Source organism: Micropterus dolomieu, linkage group LG05 (genome assembly GCF_021292245.1).
Source record: "Micropterus dolomieu isolate WLL.071019.BEF.003 ecotype Adirondacks linkage group LG05, ASM2129224v1, whole genome shotgun sequence".
NCBI classification, from domain to species: domain Eukaryota; kingdom Metazoa; phylum Chordata; class Actinopteri; order Centrarchiformes; family Centrarchidae; genus Micropterus; species Micropterus dolomieu.
The window spans coordinates 23,041,456-23,061,197 of NC_060154.1; the positions used below are offsets into that span (position 1 = coordinate 23,041,456).

General features: G+C 39.6%; 1 protein-coding gene across 2 annotated transcripts in view; it reads left to right on the forward strand.

Annotated features, from left to right (window-relative positions):
• si:ch73-63e15.2 (protein strawberry notch homolog 2) overlaps positions 1-19,742 on the forward strand; it is a 65,306-nt gene that overhangs the window by 8,698 nt on the left and 36,866 nt on the right. For both annotated transcript variants that reach the window (XM_046050120.1, XM_046050121.1), the window contains exons 2-4: positions 8,663-8,889; positions 10,623-10,711; positions 17,967-18,090. In XM_046050120.1, the coding sequence (XP_045906076.1) occupies positions 8,782-8,889; positions 10,623-10,711; positions 17,967-18,090 (321 nt within the window). In that variant the 5' untranslated portion in view covers positions 8,663-8,781. The remainder of the gene's footprint in view (positions 1-8,662; positions 8,890-10,622; positions 10,712-17,966; positions 18,091-19,742) is intronic.

Here is a 19,742-nt window from a genome sequence, read left to right on the forward strand (position 1 = left end):
TTTTTTTTTTTTTTTTTCCCCCCCCCCCCCCCCCCCCGGATTTTCCATTCATAGAGACTCATACACAACGGCAACAGCTGTCTGCACTGGGCTCGTTCAGCCAGTACTGCTTGACTGAGCTCACTGAGCATTTGTCAGACACAAAGACACATCCAAATAGTGGCACACACATAAAGTACAAACTGTCGTGCAGCCAATATAGAAAGCTTGAGAAGAATTGAGAAACATGGGTAAAATGAATCCGCTGTGGACACCCCTGTATGGCATATGGAGCTGAATTTGAGAAAGTGGTTAGTGAAGATGAAGCAGAGCTCTGTCTTGAAGGATTTTCTCAGTACCTTAAGAAGGATTTAGTACAGGGCCCAAAGGAAAGCGTGAGTGTGATTTGAAGTAAAGCATTATATGTGAGAAGTGGTGAGGCCACAGTGAGCAACAGGATAGAGGGCTGAGGTTAACAGAATTAACCTTTTATTTTTCTGCGATACCACAGGACAGAAATTGCTTATCCCTCACACAGTTATATTGTCTCCAGGAAATGAACTGTGGGGACACAAAAGAAACCTTAGTAAAAATTCAGCTCTTTCTCCCTGTCATAATATTTGTATACAATTACTGCATTTAAATGTACACATGCATGCATACAGGTGTTTATGACTTGAGTGAGATGGCATATGCGCCAGGCAGGGTGGTGGTTCTCCTCGTGAGCGTTAATCGTGACTTAGCAGCTTAAGGAAGTCACACTTCCCTGGATGATCCCCATGTGCTCTGGCCACCACTGACACTGAAGGCCACCAGCATACAACCAGACAGTCCTTCCTACCACAGACTGTATTTACCTCCTACCTCACGTACTTGCAAGCAAATGCTGGGTGCTGTAACTGACAACGCGCATAGTAAACACACGTCTTGCGTTTTTGAAGTGACAGAGACATGCTGCTTGTTAACCTCTGCCTGTCTGGCTGTGACACAGTGACTCACACAGTCAAAGGGAACCGACTGGCCTATAATGTGCCACATCGCTGGGAATATGGTTTCTAACGTAATTAAATCTCTGTCTGCAGTCCTCTTGTCCCTATTAGCTTGTGTGTGTTTTGGCATGTTCCTCATATGGTTTTTGGGCTTGTTTCAGTTTTTAAAGATTTTACAATTACTGCACATGAAATGGCCTAATCTCCTTTGCAGTGAGCTTTTGCACCAGGCCACCCACAGAGAGAAAGAGAGAGAGAGATGGAGGGAGACACATATGTGTGGGGGAGTTGTACAAAAACCAGCAGTAACCTTTGAAGTAATTAACAGATTTAACAGATAGCACTGCAAAAGAGTCTCTCTCCCTTCTCTCCCTCTGTACTGATTTATAACAAAGGTTTTCTGTTATTTTGAAATGGCCTTATTCTCTTCAGCATATAGAAGATTGACACACATTGATACGGACTATAAATCCAGATATTGACAATATAAAAACATTTATAAATAACTAAGCAGGGCTATAAAAATGACTCGTGTGTGTGTGTGTGTGTGTGTGTGTGTGTGTGTGTCTGCTTTTTGATGAATGAACTCATTGTGTCCCTTGTGCTGCTGTGGGCATGTTTTGTTCTTTATGTTTTGTTTTCTTTCTCCCATATCTCCAACCCTATTCTCCCTACTGATAGACCCCCCCCCCCCCCTCTGTGTTGGTTAGGAGTTGTAGTGGGGTTTTGTTTTTTTCTGGTAATGGGAGGCCTTACAGGAAGGAGATATCTGGGACCACTCTTAAAATGATCAGTAATGATTATCCTCAGAGGCTTACTGGAGGGGTGGGGGTCAAGGAACAGGGGACAGCAAACGTCAGCCAAGAGACAGTAACTTGCATGGTACTAGTGCGTGATGTGGCTATGGGTGGTAGGGGGGAACGGGGGATAGTGCATAATGGTAAGACATTTTATGGTAAGATGTCTATGATAAGACATCTGACCACGCTTAACAAGAAGGAATTCTGTCTTTTTGAAGAAATGAGAAGATGTGAGGGTTGCTGTGGTTTTGGGATAAAGAGGGTGGTGGAAGGACAGCACATGTTTGCTGAGGCTAATCAGGAAAATTAGGATATATTGTTGAATTGAGCTTTCTCAAATACCCCTTTCCTACTGGAAACTTGTGCACGACTTACTCTACTGAATGTGCATTCAGACCACTGTCACAGAATAATCCCTGTTCAGAGACATGAGTCTACAACTGTAGTTTCATGCACATAGAATAACACAGAATAACAATAACCAATGATTAAAACAATTAAGTTTCAGTTTAGTTTCTCTCTTGCGCTTATCCACATACATGTAAAACTTTCTGTTTCTCAATCTCTCTTTTTTCTTCCTCTCTATCCTCTTTTTTTTAATGGTAGTTGGTCCATTATGTAAAAGTTGTTTATATTGCTACACCCAGGTAAACCCAGATTGAAGGAGGGTATGTGAACCCAGGTCAGACACTGCACATTGACCCATTCAGATGGAATACAAATGTACATTTGACTCTCCTTCCTTCTTGCGCTCTCTCTCTGTACTGCTTTATGATAAAGGTTTTATGTTATAAATCCAGATATTGACAATATAAACACATATTAAATGACCAAGCATGTGATCAGGATTTTTTGGGCCGATCACCGATTGCTGAAAGCATTATCAGCAGATACCGGTCACCGAACACTGGGTCTATTTGAAGCCTTTTATTTATCATGTAGTATTATACAGTTATACGTTATACTGTTTTTTATTTAATAAGTCCTAAAAACAATGTATTATGTATTAAATTAACAGATCATTTCAGAAGTATCATGAAATGACAACTGTTCATTTTATTGCCAAGTAACAAGGGCAACAAATTCCACTCCCTTTGACTTAAACCATAGCAGCTTTTGCCTGGTAACTGCTAACATGTTATAACTTAACAAATATAGCTTTTCTGTGGAATAAACTAGAAAAACAGAACAAACAGCATCTTTTATTAATTTCCTTCAGCTATAAAAACTGCAAGAAAAAGGCTATAGCCAAAATATTTAGGAGATAAAGCATATCTCCTCATGATGCATAGGCATCATGAGGAGATGATAAACTATGAAGTAGCTGCTTTTTGTTCTGGAAAGCTCAGGCAGGTTCTGTGGACTTTAAGGGATAGGGAGAGGAGTCTTAACTGTCATCAATGAGATTTGAAAATAAGGGAAATTTATATAAATAAAAGTACAATATTATTATATGTTGTATGTTATAGTGTCAGTACAATTCCATATTATACTGTTAGTATATTATCAATATTATTTATAGTTACTATTGTCATTATAATTTCATAAAGCCTAGTTTACTACTAGCATAGGCCTAATATTATTTCAGTGGGTTGTTTTCATGTATTTAATCCTTGTGCAAGAAGCACAGTCTACATCTTTTACATAGGCCTACTGCCACCGGCTTTACCAGACACTTAAAATACACTTTAAATACGGCCAGTAGTTTTTATTTGATTTTATAAATGTTAAAAAGATGGGAGATTTACAAGCAAACATTTAACGGGAGGGTATCTGGTGAGAACGAAAAATTCAGGAGAATCCCGGGGAAAACGGGAGGGTTGACATGAGAGAAGTAAAGAGAGGAGTGGGGTAGTGTGAGGCTACATCCACACTACTACGGTTTTTTAAACAGTTTTATCACAAATACAATCTTTTCCGTCCACAGCAGCGTTTTGGTTTCGAATCAGAGTTGATCTCCATCTATATTAAACCGACTGAAAACACACATGTCATGGCCATTCACATACAGTGGGCATGCTCGTGCTGGTGTAAACATGAAGCAGATGATCCACTCCGCAGTTGCAGAAGATTTGGCGAAAGAAGAAAGTAATACGGACGAATAACCACACCAGGTATTTTTTTTGCATGGACGGACAACGAAGTGGAACGGTTACTGAAAGTAACACGGGAGTACAAATAGACTGTGGCGACTGGGAGTTGTAAATATGTTATTTACACAATACAAAATATTTTAATTAAAATACTGAAACTAAAACTTTCTCAGTAGCATCGTGTCTTTGCTTTGCATGACTGATGAGACCAAATCAGAAAGCCAAATAGTTTTATAAAGTCTTCCGTTTTTGCCCATGGGGTCAGAGGCATTTTCAAACTTCGCCGTTTTAATCTGGACGGGAGGCGGAAACGTAGCAAAAGGTCGGAGAGAGAGAGGCAGTTAGCTGATTGAGTGGGGCCTGAGCTGCCAGGGACGGACTGGGAGTAAAAAATGTCCCTGGACCTTGATCCAAACCAGCCCACCAGAACTGGCCCCTGTATACTCTACCACGGCTGCCCTGCCACTGCATGCGCATTCAAACAGGACCAGCCTCTAATAAACCCTAGCTGCATCACAGTCATTGATCACTATGGCAGTACTACTTTATAAAGGCTGCATAACACACACTGAAATTGTCATGCTTGAACTACCTCATTTCACATGAAGCCTTGAGATGAAAAGACTAAAATATCCACAATCCTCACTGAGACAGAGAACTGTCTAACTGCTGCTCAGGGTCAGCTGGTTGGCTTTAAGTCATGGGAGTACACATAATAAAAAACTGGTTGAACACATCTCCAAACACAGAACATAACCCAAGAGAGCAGCACCTATCATCAACCTGGATACAAATAAAATAATATATAAATTAACTAATAAAGGCAAACTTTTTGAAAAACTACAAAAACACAGCAGCATTGCCACTATGTCATATCAAGTGAATGAATGGCTAACACAATAAATAATACTGTGTGGCTTTACTTGCCGTTTACAACAGACTGTTGATGAGTAAGAGGTAGTAAGAGGTGAAGTGGTAGGAATCGTGTCGATGGACACATTCAAATTCATATTTTGTGTAGGAGAGAGGGAAAGGATTGATCGGTTTTATAATACATGTGCAGGCTACTATTTGCAACCAATGGCAGACATTAAATAAAATTAGCTAGTTAAATATGTGAATGTCTAAAACATTTATACGTGTAGAATGACAAGACAAAAACAATTAGAATCATATGAATATGCTTATTGTTGCAAAATAAAATTACACAACAGTAAATCACTGATTCTGAAGTGATTTATTTCCCAAAAAATCCCCACAGGACAGCAAAATGTAGACATTGAGAGCTTTACTAATGTTAGGCATCAGATTTTAGTTTTTCCACTAGCCGGTGTTCTGACGATATATGCTGCCTTGTCGAAAAATGCTACCGTAGCGCGAATCGATAGCAGAGTCTATCAATTTGTGCTGCTCTATCGAAAAATGCTACCTTATGTGTTCCCAATTCCTAACCCATAAAGGTATAACGCACAGTACAGGCCGACTCACAGTATTATGACATCAAGGCAACTGTTTTCAGGGGTAGCGTATTCTGATAGACTAATATCCCCTATCAAATAACGCTCCTACTACAGAATCATTTTGTATTGCACCACTACTCAATCCATGTGTACTGTAAGAAGATGGGGAGCATGTTGAAATACTATATTATAACATCTTTATTTAAGAGTTCCGGAGTAGCGAATTCAGAAAGACTTATAATGATTTTTATTAGATATTGCTCACGATCAGCCTCAGTCTCGATGGCATGCCCGACAGCAAGGGTGCACAGATTAATGGGCGTGGTAAAAGGCCACGCTTGATGGTCATGCGCATGTGCAGAACTGCTAAGTAGCACAACTCAATAGGTAGCATACATCGACAGAACACCAGTCTGCAGACACAGTTACTATATTCTTTACCTCAGTTCTTTCTTTCTGGTACATTTAAAAACAGTAGCTGACCAACAACATTTGCATTTCACTGAGAGTCTGATAACACGTTATATTAACACATTTATACGCATACCGTTCAGCTGGTTTGGCTGTTCTCTCTGTCTAATCTTTCACCCGTGAACAGGGCTGTGGCATCTTCCTCTTCTTAGTGTCTTAGTGTCTGTGGCCCTGGTACTACTACTATTACGGAACGACTCGGTTACTTTTTTACATTTACTTGCATTTCAGCTGAGACCTTTTGACTCTTTTGTCTCTGAACTTTTCTGCCCAGCCTTTAACATTTTCCAGCTGTCAGTTGTACTGTGGTGTGTGTGATTGAGACCGAAGGGGCGAGGCTATGGGCTGCATAGACGTTCATATGGAATAGATCAACAAGCCTGGGGAGAAGGGGGGTATAGGCTAAGGAGGGCGGTCCACCGGCTCGGAGGGCAGCCAGCCCACCAGGAATTGTCCCGGTACTCCAGATGGCCAGACCGCCACTGTGAGCTGCTAAACGGCCCCTCTCCCTTTGCATCAAGAAACTCACACTGAAGGATCAGTGTCTCTCTGCCTGATGTGCTGTGGGTCAAGACAAACTAAAAACAAACTACCAATAAACTCTGGTAGCGGGCGGCGTGTGTGTGTGAATGAGATGAGCACAGCCGCGACAGTTTCACATAATCGCTCCTGCTTGTTGCTCCGCTTGTCTGATTGCTGCTCAATTCTCATTGTAAATGATTAACTGGGTGCATCAATCACTTCCCCCTGTATGAAAAGGACTTTGGTGCTAGCTAGCTTTGAAAACTGCTCAGACCGCATGGTGAAACCATTTTAGCTGCCATTGAAAATTTGTCTGCCGAGTATTGCATCATCTGATCGGCTTTTCTGATCGGACTTTTCAGAGACCACCGATCAAACTAGTTAAAGCCATTATTGGCTGATTACGATCATGACCGATCGATTGGAGCACCCTTAGTTTTGAAGAACTAACTCTCGTATCTGATCTGGGTTCACATGTAGCGTGCTTGTTGGGTTGAAAGGACTATAGGAATATTCCGAGACCTTTGACGCAGATAAAATGGCTAGATGCTGAAAAACCATTGACGCATCGAAGCTTTCAGTGTCCTTAGGGTGTTGCGTTGAGTTCAATTCTGCAACACCAAAGGTGCTTCACAAAGCTCTCAGTACTCACTCCCTGACTGCCAGAAGCTGCCTTGCCTTCCTGTCTCTGCCTTCATCTGGACCTTGGAGGCTGGAAGCTGTCCATACATATTAAGAAAATATCCTTTTGCTGAAGACCTCCTGCCTAGAAAGTTTGCCAGTTGGTCCTTTGCATTGGGCTTCCCCTCACTGGCTTCATCCTTATCCACACAGTATCACACTGGCAGCCTGAAGGTAAAATGGCCTCCCTTTTGTGTATATTGGTTGTGCGAGTGGTGAATATGTTCGGTAAGGTCTCTGTCTCTCTGTAACACACACACACATGCACTCATTCAGCCGCACAAAGACCCCCTTATTTAGACCCTCATGAACTCGATTAGGATTTATTACCTCAGCTTTGTCCCCAGTGAACACGTCTGGCCTGTTCCAGATTGGGGGCAAACTGGAGGAAGGAATGAAGGAAGGCAGAGGGGAAGGAAGGTAACAGTTTGATTAGTTTGGGGCAAGGGTGTGTTTCTGACGTTACACAGACATGCATTGTGGAGTGCTGAGACACTGGAGTGATTTAGCAGTCAAACTGGTGAGATGTGTACAATATTTGTTAAGCTTTGAGGCTGGCAGTACAGTTTTTTTGTATATATTTTACCCACAAAATGCATTTAGATGCCTTACTAAAGCAGACTTAATAGACATTATTGGAGAAACTTTAGTATTTAGTATAAGTTGCCAGCTTTTTACTCAACTTATTTATACTCTGTGTGAAACCATATCAGAAGAAAGTAGGTCATTGTAGTCAGTTTCCCAATACACATATATACACATATACAGTATTAATAACACAAAATTAAACAATCTGCTATGACATGGAGTAAGTTGTGTTGCATATTATGTCACTTGAATCAGTTGACTGTTCCTTTGCACACCAGCCTGTTCGCTCCGTTGTGGACATCTTGGCATGATTGTAATTGGCACTCAGTGAACCTTCAGTGATGTCAGATGACAACCAGCTAATGAGAGCTGTCAATCAGCAAATATAAGCTCACGTGGCATTATGAATATGATCTGAATTTAGTGTGTGTGGTGACAAGGGCAACTAGAATTAGTCTTGAAAAGGAAGACCAAGTAGTTGTCTAATTTGCTTCATAAAATAAAGGTTATTGATTTAACAAGCACTAAAACATTAATTCAGATATTGTTATATTCTTTATTTTCATACCTTACGAACTCTTCAGGAGTGAATATGTCTGAATCCATGTCTTGTGTTCTGTTGCAGACTTATTACACTTTCTAAGACCTCTTGTTTATGTTTTTGTTTACTGTTTGAAGTGTTAGAGCCTATAATAATAAGTTGACTTAAAATGTGCTTTGTCTCCATTCCATTGTGGGCCATTGTTACAGCTTTTTCACTGTGTGTTCTTTAATGCCACTGTTGATTATTAATTAAGATGTGCTCTAAAAGAAGTGAGATGAGTCACACTTTGATATTTATTGGTAGTACTGCCTTCTTTCCCTTACTGATTTTCGGTTAAATAAGTCATAGATGTCTAGCATTTGCCTAGACCTCAATCATGTATTTACTTTTCCCACATGCTTTCAAACACTCCCAAAGTTTTGACGTGATATTGATCGGCACGTTTGCTGGAAAAATGTCTTTGCAACTCTTCTAATGTCTCTTTGCCCTTCTCTCCCTTCCTTCTACATCCCTTCATATCTGTTGTCTTTTTCAGGTCATGGAGAACGTTTGCCTCTGTTAGAAGGACTATCTCGGACACAGCGAGCACGTGGTTGGCGGTCGGAGGGTGCATAGTCTAAGTCAGCTGGTGGTCATGTGTGAAGCTGTGGTCTGATGCCCACCCTGCCCGCAGCGCTGGTCATGGACGGGGATAACTACCTGCATCCAGAAGGCCCTCAGCTGGACAGCAGCTTGTTCTCTGTGGCCCCCTCTAACATGGAGGTGTGCTATGTACAAATACATAACGATGCTGTTCAACAGTGTTGAATGACATACTGACAAAGTTATACTGGGTTGAACGTATTGGCCCTTATCTTTGCACTTTTCCCGCTATCTCATATCCAGCATCATAATACGTAAACTTAAAAACACATATTTACTGTAACACATCTGAGCAGAGGTGAGTATGATTTATATGTGGCGGAACAGTCATCTAGAAATGTGTGAGAAAGGAAGTGATCTTGCTTTGGGTAATAATTTCCAGCCACTGCTGCTTTTGACTTAATTTGCAGTTCCCATGTAGATGAGACGAAATATTAACGGGTCATGTCACAGATTTTCTCACGTATCCTTAGTGGCATCTGGGCATGCAGCTATTTAGTTTTAAGTTTTAACTTATCTGCCTTCTGAGATTTCTACTGTCACATGATTATTTTCAATAAAGGTGAAAGCAATTTTGTTTTTGGTGCCCACAGTATTGAACAGTCTAATTGGGAAAATGCCAATTTCAGTTTTAATTGGAAGAAATCTCTACCAAAGAGTCCCAATTTTTTAAGCACCACTAATAAAATTCCACTCCCCTCCTCTGTAATGAGGTAGCGACAGCAAATCCAGAGAATTCCTCAAAATCTTGGTTCATAAAACTGAAACTGTCTACCTGTCTAGATATCACTAGGCAATCCCCAGGATTTTGCAGGCCTTTTTTGTAATTGTTGTGGCCTAAAATGCCTGATTTTGCAGCAGCTTTTCTAAACAAAATTGGGATGAAAGTTGTTCTTGGAAAAGTTCTTGGGCATTTTTATGCGATGAAATTGGGGAAATAAGTTAAAACTAGATCTTAAATAGATGTGATTTGTAGAAGTATATAATAATAATAATAATTGACACTTGACTTTTTTGTTCCTAACACTATGTTCTTAAATAACACACACAGAGTTCAGTGTCATGCAAACAAGAAAGTAGGCAACGCCTTTCCAGTCTGATAAACTACATTAATGTTACCTCTGACCATGCATATTTATACCAGCTTACCTTGATTCTTTCAGCGCTTTAGACAGCCTGTGGCAAATGTTTGTCAATAGACGATTTCCTTCTATGTTCGAGTACAATACTGCGCAAATAAACGTTTGCTGTAATTTTTGCAGGCAAATGTGAGACATTGGTACCACACACATCTGCTGCGTCTTGTTAACAAGGAAGTGAAATTGCTGATATTTGACAATGTTTTGCTGGAAATGACGATGATAGGTCAGATTTGCGGAAAAGTTGCAGTGATTGGTCAAAATTGCTATGGATAAGTAGTGAAAATATTTATTGTGATTTGGCTGAACTGACCTTTTAAGGGCTTATACAACTACATTGAAACAAAATTGAGTCAGCACACTTTCTTTCATCAATTGCATTTTTGATGATGACAGTAGTTCCAAAAGACCCTGTGGAGTAAAAATGTGATTTGTTGTGGATATGAATACATGTAGTTTTTCTCTATAGTGCATGGCAAAATGCACTGGTGTGATGGTGGTGATATAATTTTCTTGCTCTGAATTTTAAACATAGCAAATTAAATTTGATACAAGGTTATTTTTGCCAAAACATTCATCGCTAGAGGGATCAACACATTGAACCTTTTATTGTTTGTGTTATGAGGAAGCTCTGTTGTTCTTAAGATGTTCTGTCTTATGTTTCTATGCATTTTTTCCCAAAACATGACAGATTTTCATTTTGTTTTGTTTTAGAGCTCAATATATGCCTCCTCTGGTTCCTGGGGACCCTACTCTCAGCAGGCTGGATACAGCATACACTGCCCTATGCAATCTGGAAACCAGTAAGTTACAAACATGTTTGACAGTGACTTGCATCATGTCAGTTGAACACAGGACAAGTGAAGACACAGTAAATAGCCCATTGTGCAGTAGTTCATACTGTACATGGTGGGGGTGTGTTCCATAACAAATACCATGTTCAGTACCCACTACAGGTGTTGGTCTTTAGCTTGAGGCCTGTAAACCATTGAATTTGGGCGATAACTACCCACAGGAGTTTCACACTTGAGCTAACAAAATGTCCTAATAGCTCCGGTACTGAAGTATTATTCAGTTATATGTTATTATGAGTTCGGTGTTTGTGTTGAGGGTGTCATGTGAAGGTTTTGCAAATGTTGTGAATATTTGACTAATGCGCTATTGCCCAAGACATCCACATGGCAAACAAACACGCTTCCCTTTTATTTGTAGACATGCATTAAAGTCATTAAAAGGAATAAACACCGGTTTAAGTCATTCACAGTGTTAACATTATACAGGACAAATACCATAAGTTCACAATTGTGCATTCTGTGATAAAAAATATTTTACCGTAGGAGTAATACTCCCTAGGAATATATTTATATTCAAAAATATTCAAATAGAAGTAGAACTGTGTGGGTTAGTGCTTGAACTGGGATGTAAGTGATGCTGCCTCACTCTTAATTGAGTAATTTCGAGGCTATGTTTGTGTCTAGTGATTAATGTGATGCTCTACAGTACAAACTGTAGCTGCACCATAATGCTTCGAAAAGTTTGAGTGTTTCTAAAAAACAAAAAGAAGTCTGTTTTAGATTGAATCATCAAATTCCTGTCACCTGAAGTGACTTAACGCAATCAGGCCAATAAATCACTTTTAACCTGCTGTTACACCACCAGTCAGTGGGGGTGGTCTCCTTTATCAGATCTCATTCATTTCCTGTAGCGGGTGGCCTGGAGTCACCCTTACGCGGGGGGGGGGGGTTTAGTCTCGCAACTCTGCTCTGTTTTTATGGCCTCACCCTCAAATGAGAGGTGTTTGTCTCTTTCCTCCCCCGTAAGTGTGTGTGTGTGTGTGTGTTTGCATGTGTGAATGTGTTATTCACAGGCTTTGCAACATCTGGTCTACACCGACCATGTACCGTAAGATGCTCGGCAACAGAGCAGAAGCAGCTGCAGGCCTTGTCAGTGTCTACACTGCATCCGTAGAGCCAAAGGATTGCAGTCACAGCCCCAGTACCCTTTCAGTGTAGTCAGAAAAACACAGCTGAACTATCTAACTGAATTTGTCAACATGCATTTTCTTACGTGGCTACGGTGTAGTGGAGCTTGGATCCCGGTGTGACCTTTGTTCAGCTTTGCTGAACAGTTGTTTCTATTAGGGATGGAAAGTTCGTTTTTTATGTTATTGACACTTAAACGCCATGTCAGCGACTCGATGACTAGTCAAAAAGAGTAAGGGAGCAAGCAAATGAGAGAGACTGAAACAACGGTGAAGTATTTCTGGCGTGTAGCAGTCTCTATGAACAGCGGAGTATGGGTATTAACTGTAATAGCGGTGTCTTCTGAATGGGTCATGTAGGTTTTCTGTATGAACGTGTGTCTGCATTAGGGCTGGGCAGTAACTACATAATATTGTCTTTCAGTGGAATCATTTTAATGCTATAATGGCACACAGCTGTGACACAGTTTTCATTTCTTGTTAAAAATGTTTTAAGAGACTGATATTTATCATGATAGGGCTTTCTGACACGTCAGCACGGTATTGTTTTTAATGCATCTGTTTTGTGAGACAATAGATAATGACTTTTTATTTTAAAGAGCACGGTCCATGCTCCTCGAGGCAAAACCTCTAAAATGACTTTAATGTAGTCATCCCCAAACCTGCATCATACTAAACACAACTCAGGAAGTGTTTGCTGAAGTAGTGGTGATTTTTATTGTTGTTGCTGTCTGTGCTTTCTTTTAAAGTTCAAGCATCAGATCAGACTGTAGTTTTCAGATTCACTCACAGTAGAATTTTCTGACATGAGGCTGATTTTACAAGACCCTTCTCAAACTCTCCATCTTACTATATACAAATACGATAAATGTCATGATGAGACTGTGGTTTAGAACAAGATTGGTGTGATCATCTTGGGACTTTATTACTGTAGGTAAAGGCCCTTATCTAGCAACAATGTCCTGTGTTCTGCAAAGGTGTTTATTGAGCATTATTCTCTGTCAGTAAATATTTTGTCTTAGTGTGACCGAGCAGACATGTTCTCTTATAGACCAGGAACATTTTGCTACAGTAATTCTCTGCCCTCACTTTGACTAAGTAAACAGGACAGAGGTCTTAAAGGTCCAGTTTTTCCATCTCTTCCTAGTCCTGTTTTCTTCACTCGGTTCAGTACTTCTGATATTCAGTCAGGCTCTTTTTCACATGACCCTGTATTCGCTCCTCTTTTTCACTACCGAGCAGGCTGCTGCTTAGTGTGATTGCCTTGCGCTATGAAGTCAGGATGTAATTGATTGAACTTGAAAGCCCTTAATTGTCTGCTCACATGGCCATTGAGAACAAGCAGTGGAGTGAATAGATCACACAGCACCAGGGAGGGAAAAAATGTGAATGGGCCGGTGCTCTCATTGCACAGACTAATACACCGACTGACGTGCATCCCTCACTACAGACACTATTCTTGTGAGTAGTGATAAAAACATCACTACTGTATGTGGAATTAGCAGAATGGGAACAGGTCTGGGAAGTAACACTTTCGACTTTGATTCTGTGTCTGTCTTAAACCAGTTTATAACACCAAAAAAATAGGCTACAGTTTTACTCTGATTATGACATTAATTCCAGTGAGACATAATAAAGATTGATGAGTTAATGTGACCGCCATCTGTTATCCAGTAACAGCTAGTAACCCTTGCTGATGGCCCTAGCTTTAGCCCAGTGAGTCTCGTTCCATCTGCAGATATCTGTTCATTGTCAGTCTCTGCTTGATGACATGTACTGTCAAGCCACAATCAAGAGCAGCAGTTCCGCTGGTTAAATTCTGTGGAACCAGTGACATACTGTTAAAAAATAACCACAGAAACCACCCTGCTTCTGTGAACAACAAACTTGGCCGTTATTGTAAATTATTCTGCACAGTTTTCACTGCAGTGTAAATTAACAGGTGTGTTGGAGAATTATGCATGAAAACAGTACATCAATTAAAACATTTTATTTATACCCCTCGTTCCCCTTCCAAAAGCACCGTGTAAACTGTGAAAATTACGTGTCATCTTCTTTTTAAGGAGTCTGGCCAAAGTGCAACTTCAACTTCATCAACTCAACTGAATAAACGACTGAAGTCTAGCGCACATAAACATCACTAAATACTTGGTGTCTTCCCTGGTGGTGCTCTGTCGGTACACCTGTTGTTGGTGCTTGTGGGTCTGTTCTGGATGTTCACGTCCTCAAACACGCTCAATGCTGAAAATCAGCAGATTTTACTCATATTCACAATGAAAAATATGTCACTTTTCCACAACTTACGGGCTACACTGTTCATACAAGAGCATTACGACGTAATGCAGGAAAACACACTACACTGATTATTATGTTGATGTAAAATATGTTGGGGTTTCCCGTTTTTGTCTTATTCAATGTTTTGCAAACAATTTAAAGAGGGATAATAAGGCCCACTGTTTTGAATCATTTTTAGCAAGCAACAGTAACAGTTTGTGTTAATCTGTGGTTAGGTTAGACCCACACAGGCGAAGTCTAGGTTTTTATTTACAGCATAAGAAACAAAACCTTGATCTGCTGCTATTTTTATGTCTAGTTTATTTCTGATTTGTCTATTACAAACTCTTAAGTTATCAATCTTGAAGGCTCAGATTGCATGCAGTATTAAAGGTCAACATGACTCTGTGGAAAATAACTACGTTATATTCCATAGCTCCGAACATCATTTCCTTACCATAGACTTAATTTCAAAGACATTTGCTGAAAAACCATCAGAACCTTTTTTCTACTATTGGAACTATTTTTCTTTTGAAGCAGTGATGCCTGCCTTCTCTGAGTTACTCACTGTTGGTTCTGCCTGTAGCCAGACTGGAGTGGACTTATTGCACACTGTTGACAGCATGAGAGTTCAGTTTCCCTATTGTGCAGGCTGTAAGGAAGAGTTCTTCCAAGGAATCTTGGCAATTGTTGATTGTTGCGAGTCATGGTTTACACTTTGATAAATGTCTATCTATGGAAGTAGTATTATACTGTTTCTTCCCAGGGAAGTTTATGGAACATTTGTCTTTTAATAAATACTGATGAGTTCTGTTGAAATTACAGAAAATGTGACATAGTCCTTCTGGTTAATATATCTATATTTCTAATCTGTAAGAAACATTTCTTAGAAGGTGGAATCAAACTGCATTAAAACTCAAATCTGAACAGAAAATACACTCTGAACACTAATTCTGTAAGTGTAAAATATTAACCTGCTCAGACTGAGAGTGAAACATGCTGTGCATTGCATAAATGGGGACATTTTCACTTTTTCTCAACCAGCAACAGCACTAACAGTGCCACGCTATTACACTCCTTACAAATACATAAAAGTAGTATCTTTGGGTAACATTGTGGTTTAATAGGGTATGTCTGTCTTTACAGTACTTAAAGGGAAACTTAAGATCTACATGTATGCAGTATCCCTGCTAAAATAAGTATCCCTGCTTATTTTGTTATTTTCAATTTGGACTTTAATATCTTGAGTTAAAGTTATTGCAAGTACTGCAGTGGAGGTGTTGCCTAGTTGGTAGTTAAGTTTATTTTGAAGAGCTGCATTCCCGATGAACTGCAACAGGAAACTGTATGACTGAACATTATAATGTTTGAAATGTGCAGTAGTTTCAACACGTTAAGTCCCCAATTATGAAGTTGTCAACAAATGTAGACTGTCTGTCAGGAAATAAGTCATTAAAAGCACTCATTGTAAATCATTTTAACCAGTTAGAGCCAGCAAGATAACGAGGTATCTCTGTAAAGTGTGTGACTTTAGTTGTTGTTGGTTTTTTTTGCCTCAATTAAGAGATTGTTAAACAATAAAATGGTTCATATGATGATCCTGTACACAGCCACAGGCTGCGTATTATAGAAAGGCTAAATGTACACAAACAGTAAGTCAATCAGCTCCTTTTGGCTGAGAGTCCCTAACCAGCTTTGTGTTGTTGGAAAGCAGCTGATGCCGACCTGCCAAGACTTCTGCTGTAATAATATCACGGTCATATCGCTGTTTGCTAAAGGGCCAAGAAGGGGATTTCCAGCATGGATGATTGTTACCATGCAGTGCTGTGATATTTCTGAGAACTAACCAGATTGTTTACCAGTATGATCTCATGACTTTTTTTTTTTTTCATGCCTGGTGGCATTATGTTTTCAGGTTGTCTGTCTGTCCGTCCCTTTCTTGTGAGCGCGATATCTTATGAACGACTTGAGGGAATTTCTCCATTTGGACACAAGGAAGAACTGGTTTTAGAATTTGGTGGTCAAAGGTCAAGCTCACTGTGACCATAATTTGGCTAGAATTCAAGAATTGATAACCATATTTCACAGTTGGTAAGACAATGAATTTGTGACACTTTTGATTAAAAGGCTCAAAAATAACTACACATTTTTGGCCACAACTAATAAACGGTAATAATGCCAACATTTTTACACAGATGGAATCCTACTCGTGTCATCAGTGTAGGGATAACTCCCATTCAGACACAAAAGCCACTTTTACTTTTGTAAACTTTTTATTAAATTTATTACTTTTCCAAGTATTCACTTTATACATTATGAGTCTGGACAGACATGGATGTAAAATTTGACAAGTAGGCAGATTTATACAACCATAGTTTTTTGTTTTCTAATTTAGTTTCACCACTCATCATGATTACAATAATTAATCTGGCTTTTTCCAGTGTGTTGGCTAAAAGCTGATTGTCACATTTAACTTCTTATTTGTTTGATTACAGAAAACAGAGCCATAGCAAATATCATTAAAATGGTTGTATTTTTAACAAGCATTTGTGATCACGGTTTCTTTATTAGGAGTGAAAACCCAAATCAAAACCTGCTGTTTACATCGTGACCCGGTGATATTTGTGGTTATCTACAAGATGACTTTGAACACAGATACTCACCAAAGATTTAGCATTTGAACATGGTCATGGTTAGATATTGAATTTTGCTGCGTGTTTGGAATATTCAACCAAACAAAATCACAGGAACCAGGTTTTCATAGACTGGCTCCTATACACTCGCTAAAGGCTACCCTTTTATCCTGCTGGTGTGTTTTGAACTTAAAATCAATCAGTCTCACTGATCTCTGGCCTGTGGTTGAGCCAAATCCTGTGAATAGCTTTGGCCAAGCTCAATCCCTGTGAGCCTGAGCCCTGGCACACGATTGGAGGAGAGGAATGTGGGACGGTACAGTTCTAGTTCCACCTTAACAAAGGTTTAGTTTTGCTTTCGTTTTGAGTGTGTCTCCACCACGGTCAGAAAAGTTGGTTGTTACGTTATGATGACTTGTACACAGCAAGAAACTGAAAATATCTTAAGCTGGATATACAAGGTCTGCGGTCTGATATTAACACTGGGCTAAAAGAAAATGGTTGGTATTAATGAAAGGCGGACTTTGGATCTTCAGAGCGGGTAGGAGCTCCCTTCCTTGACTTTCTGTTGACGGCTGTATTTTGACCTCTCTTTCTCTCCTCTACCTCATTTAAACCTCTTTTGCCTGTGTGAGCTAAGATATGTGTTTCTGTTATCCTTCTTGTATCTTTAACACTTGGAGTTGCTACTTTATTGGCTTTACTAGTTTTATAGTGAGTCATTCATTCTTTGACACTTAAATTTAGAAACATACAACAGCAAATAGCTTCCCTCCACCAGTCTTCTGTTCTATAATTAAATTTTCAGGCTGTGAAAATTTACTAAACTCAATTAAAAAAACTGAAAGTATTTCTAGTAGTCTAGTAGAAAGTATTTGTATTGTGTTGGAATTTCGACATACATGATGTGCAGCAGTGTAGCGTTAGATAATTGTATTTAAGCGTTGCAGTGCAATATAGATTACCATCTTTAGACAACCTCATCCACTGCCGTGACTTGATCACATGGGGTGCTTTTCAGTGGCCCTTTTGTTTCTCTACTGGAGTTGCATATTGCACAGTTGAAGGTCAAGGTTGAAGCTTGTGGTTTTATTTGGCCCCTGCAAGGTGTAAAAGCTAAGTAGAGGTTAAAAAAAACAAACTAAACTAACTTTCTTCTTTCCCATTCAGGCAATACCACTTGAACAGCAGCACTACCACCACCACTCCGGATGTGCACATGGACATGTACTCTGTATTCCCCGATGTGGACTTTTCCGGCCTCAACCTCCCCAGGAATGGAGACTTTCCCCAGGTTTGTTTCAGATGTCTGCTGTACATGTTGGCATATTTTATATTTGTCTTAAAGTACTGTTGACAAAGTATAGTGCACAGCACTATGAAAACACTTATTCATCAAACGGTTCGGTGCATTGTAGTTTTAAAAATGTCCCTTTTGTTGTTTCCATCTGTCCCACTCGCTCTTTTACTTGCTTATCAGAGGGAAGGACCATGCCTCCCACCCACTTCTTTCATCCTGTGCTCCATGTGTATTCAGCCTTGCCAAATTTACCATAGAGTAGCCTGATTAAAGGCCAGTGTTGTCTAGACGACTGCAGCAGTACCTGCCCCATTCCTGTCAAGGCATGTCATTAATATGACACTGTAATTTAACACTCTTTCACACCGCATCTTCAAATCACTGTTAGATAAACCCAGAATCTTTTAAAGTAATGTTTTTAGTCATTCCAGAGTCCACAAAGTAGTGTGAATAATTTAAGTGTCAGATACAACTGGACTAACACGTTCAGTTCAGGATGGGAAATTCTCAGACAAGGACAGTGAAGTGAAGGTGCATGCTTCTACTCACACGTATTCTGTATTTACCTCAGAATACGTGTGATTTACCTACCATACCAGATGGTTACTATCAATCATTTGCATTTTCTATTTCTGTTCGCTTTTGTGTCCATCCAGCCAACCCCTTATAGTTAGAATCATATGAATAGGAGCTAATGTAATGACCCAGACCAATGCATTTCTAATCTGAAGCCTATTTAGGTTGAGCTGATGATTAAAATATGCTATGATGACGAGTTTTAAAGAAGAGCAATCATGTGTTACCAAGCAGACTGGTAGTATCCCCCTTATGATTATCTGACAGTAGAAAGGGCATAGCTATTATGGTTCAACGTAAGGCCAAAGCAGTAAATAATAAGGAATGGGCTAAGGTGTGACAGCAATGGCAGGGTAAAATGTACTTCTTGCCATTATTGTGCAACTTTAAGGCTTTTCACTGAATAATACAACATTGTCTTATTATTTTTTCCTTATGTCTTTATTGTTCAAAGAGCAGAGAGGGATTTTAATTAAACAACTCTAATAGTAGTTATAATAAAAACCATTGACAATGAGGTCTGTGTATTATCCAAAGTCCCCTAAACATTGTTTTTGGAAAGACAAGTTCCTGTTGAATTTTTCTGTGCTGTGAGCACCACAAATGAAATTCCATTCACCTCAGAGAAAAATAAAAACCCAGTCGTGAAAACAGAGCCGCTTAGCTAGATATCACCAAGAGTAAGTACAGTGGGTATGGAAAGTATTCAGACCCCTTTAAATTTTTCACTCTTTGTTTCATTGCAGCCATTTTCCAAAAATCAAAAAAGTTCATTTTATTTCTCAGTAATGTACACTCAGCACCCCATCTTGACAGAAAAAAACAGAAATGTAGAAATTTTTGCAAATTTATTAAAAAAGAAAAACTGAAATATCACATGGTCATAATTATTCAGACCCTTTGCCGTGACACTCATATTTAACTCAGGTGCTGTCTATTTCTTCTGATCATCCTTGAGATGGTTCTACACCTTCATTTGAGTCCAGCTGTGTTTGATTATACTGATTGGACTTGATTAGGAAAGCCACACACCTGTCTATATAAGACCTTACAGCTCACAGTGCATGTCA